This window comes from Merops nubicus, unplaced genomic scaffold, assembly GCF_000691845.1.
Source record: "Merops nubicus isolate BGI_N331 unplaced genomic scaffold, ASM69184v1 scaffold25178, whole genome shotgun sequence".
NCBI lineage: Eukaryota > Metazoa > Chordata > Aves > Coraciiformes > Meropidae > Merops > Merops nubicus.
In genome coordinates, this window is record NW_008625457.1 from 1,349 (window position 1) to 4,358 (window position 3,010).

General features: G+C 57.3%; 1 protein-coding gene across 1 annotated transcript in view; it reads left to right on the plus strand.

The window, feature by feature from the left end:
• Window positions 1-3,010, plus strand: part of LOC103778125 (very long-chain acyl-CoA synthetase-like) — a gene marked incomplete at its 5' end in the record, with an annotated part of 4,550 nt that overhangs the window by 730 nt on the left and 810 nt on the right. The window contains 7 exons of the mRNA XM_008945696.1: window positions 1-73; window positions 258-382; window positions 466-660; window positions 1,302-1,392; window positions 1,589-1,787; window positions 1,874-1,971; window positions 2,820-2,950. The exon at window positions 1-73 is cut by the window's left edge and continues 10 nt beyond it. Of these exons, the coding sequence (XP_008943944.1) occupies window positions 1-73; window positions 258-382; window positions 466-660; window positions 1,302-1,392; window positions 1,589-1,787; window positions 1,874-1,971; window positions 2,820-2,950 (912 nt within the window). The remainder of the gene's footprint in view (window positions 74-257; window positions 383-465; window positions 661-1,301; window positions 1,393-1,588; window positions 1,788-1,873; window positions 1,972-2,819; window positions 2,951-3,010) is intronic.

Sequence of the window (3,010 nt, forward strand, 5' to 3'; positions counted from 1 at the left end):
GTCATCTACACAACGCTGCCACTCTACCACTCGGCTGGGCTGCTCGTTGGGCTGGGAGGGTGCTTCGAGGTTGGTATGTACCCACCACGGCCCACACGGCCCGGTCAGCACAGGGACGGGGCGCAGGCAAGGACAGGCAAAAAGGGGGGATGGAGATGGAGGGAGGGCTGGAGATGGAGGGATGGAGATGGGTGGGTGGAGAAAAGGGAAAAAAGAGGAAAGTGGCCTTTTACCCACACCCCTGCCACGTACCCCAGGAGCCACCTGCGTCCTCCGGGCCAAGTTCTCCGCTTTCCAGTTCTGGGACGACTGTCGCCGCTACAACGTCACCGTCATCCAGTACGTGGGCGAGCTCGTGCGCTACCTCTGCAACGCGCCCAAGGTAAAGTCCTCACCAGCCCGAACCCCAGCCCTGGTCCTGGGGGGCACACCCCGAGATGGTCCCTCCCTTTGTCACCCCCCCAGCGCGCCGACGACCGGGCGCACGGGGTGCGCATGGCCCTGGGCAACGGCCTGCGGGCCGAGGTGTGGAAGGAGTTTCTCCAGCGCTTCGGGCCCGTCTCCATCTGGGAGTTCTACGGGGCCACCGAGGGCAACGCCGGGTTCATCAACTACACCGGCAAGATCGGGGCTGTGGGCAGAGCCAACGTGTTCCTCAAGGTGAGCCACCCGTGAGGGTGACGGTGGCTGAGGGGGGGGGAGCCAAGTGCCTTCAGGAGACCGCTCCTGCTCCTCAAGCTGAGGTGATGCTAAGACTGGGAGGTCTCCAGGATACGCCCTTCACAGTGACCTCCATGGAGAAGCCACTGCTGTCTACCAGGTTGGGTCAATATAAAAGCAGGATCTCCAAGATCACATCCAAAAGGAGTCCCCTCCACCTGGTTGGCCAGTGTTGACTCTGGTCAGTGTGGTTCTGGTGTCCATGGTGACCTGGACATCTCTATAGCCCCGAGAAAAGGCCACGCTGGTGTCACTTCTCAGTGACAACCAGCAAAAGCTCCAACACGAACGTTCTCTCCACCCTTTCCCTACAGCTGAAGCACTCAGCACTGTCCCACAGGGACTTCCAGTTGGAAGACCATGAGGAGTTTCGTCAACGGTTGGCTCTATTCAATTAATGGAATTTAACGATCAAGGGCGATAAGCGTGGCTGGAGAACCCACAGCCACCCAGGACGGTGGGATTTGGGGTGGAGGGGCATTTGTGAACAACAAACAGAAGCTCAGCCCTAGCTCTTCTTCACCCCCCCAGGTTCTCTTCCACCCACCAGTTTGTGTCTTTGTCCCTCTTCTGCCCTCCAGACTTTTGCTCCCTTTGAGCTGATCAAGTACAACGTGGAGGAGGATCGGCCCGTGAGGGATGAGAGAGGCCTCTGTGTCCTGGCCCGCCCCGGTAAGAGACGAACCCTCTTGAGAAGGATGAGATGCACCAGAGCCACCTCTTGGTCCCTATCACCATAATCATGGTGGCTGGAAGCCACCCAAAACCCCTCAAATTAACACACAGGTCAGCCCCGAGCATGGCAGTGCCATCTGCTGGCACCAAGCCCTTCCTGACCAGCCTCCACCCATCCTCTCCCTCCCTGCAGGCGAGACAGGGCTGCTGGTCATCAAGATCACCAAGAACACCCCTTTCCACGGCTATGCGGGTGATCCCCAGAAGACAGAGAAGAAGATCTTGAAGAATGTCTTGGTCAAAGGCGATGCCTTCTTCAACAGTGGTGACCTCCTCATGATCGACCACGAAAGGTTCATCTACTTCCAGGACCGCGTTGGAGACACTTTTCGGTAACGTGTCCCAAATCCTCGCTGTCTCCGTGGCTAATGCCACCAACCAGCCTAAACCCCTCCTCACAGCTTCATCCCTTCTCTAGTTGGAAAGGTGAGAACGTGGCCACGACCGAAGTGGAGGCCACTCTTGCCACAGTGAACTTCATCCAGGAGGTCAACGTCTATGGGGTGTCCGTACCAGGTGAGTTCTGGGTGGAACAGGAGGGGCGTGGGTTGGACCAAAGTAAGAATACGGCGACGTTCTGGCCACGTCATGTGTCCCCACATAGGCCAAATGGCCACCAAGAAACCTAAAGAGAACAGAAGGGGCTTACAATGATCATGTAGGTCCAACTCCTGACCACTTCAGGACATACTGACCCAAAACGAAGAGTCTGCTCTTGTTCTAGGCTCAGGATTACGTTCCACCGTGGTCCAAAGGGCCACCGAGAAGAGTAAACAAAACTAGGTTGCCCAAAAGAAGCATCTAGTGTCCATTGGAGCAACTAACAAGTCAACATAATGGTCCAGCAGACCACCAAGGAGGCTAAAGTGGGACCTACTGACCCAAAGTACGCTTCTGGCATGGCTTGGGCACACAGTGGGCTCCTGTGAAGGTCTGAGTAGCCACCAGGAAGGCTAAGGGGAAACTTGGTTGCCCAAACCAAGTGGCCAATACTGTTTTGGGTGCACAACGTAACCCTGCAATGGTCCAGCTAGCCACCGGGAGAGGTAAAATAGGACTTGGATGCTGAAAAGATGCATCTGGTGGCATTTTGGGCAACTGACATGTCTCTATGATGGTCCAAGTGGCCATCAGAAAGACTAAAAGGGGACTCTGCTGCCCAAAGCAAGTGTCAGTTGCTGGTTGGGCAAACAGTTAATGGTCCAAGTGGTCACAAAAGAGGCAAAAATGGGACACACTCACCCAAATTAAGTGCCCAGTGTTGTTCTGGGCACACAACAGGTCCCCGAAATGGTCCAAGCGGCCACCGAGAAGAACAAAAGGAGCCTTGGTTGCCCAAAGTGACAGTGGGGCGTTGTCCGCAGGGTGCGAGGGCCGGTGCGGCATGGCGGCCATCCGCCTCAAGGCCGGGGCCACCTTCGATGGCGAGAGCCTCCACGCCTTCACCAGTGCCACGCTGCCCAGCTACGCAGCCCCCCGCTTCCTGCGGCTCCAGGTCAGTGGTCCCGGCGTCACCCACGTGCACAGGTGGCTCCTGGGAGCCGGGGGTCGCCCC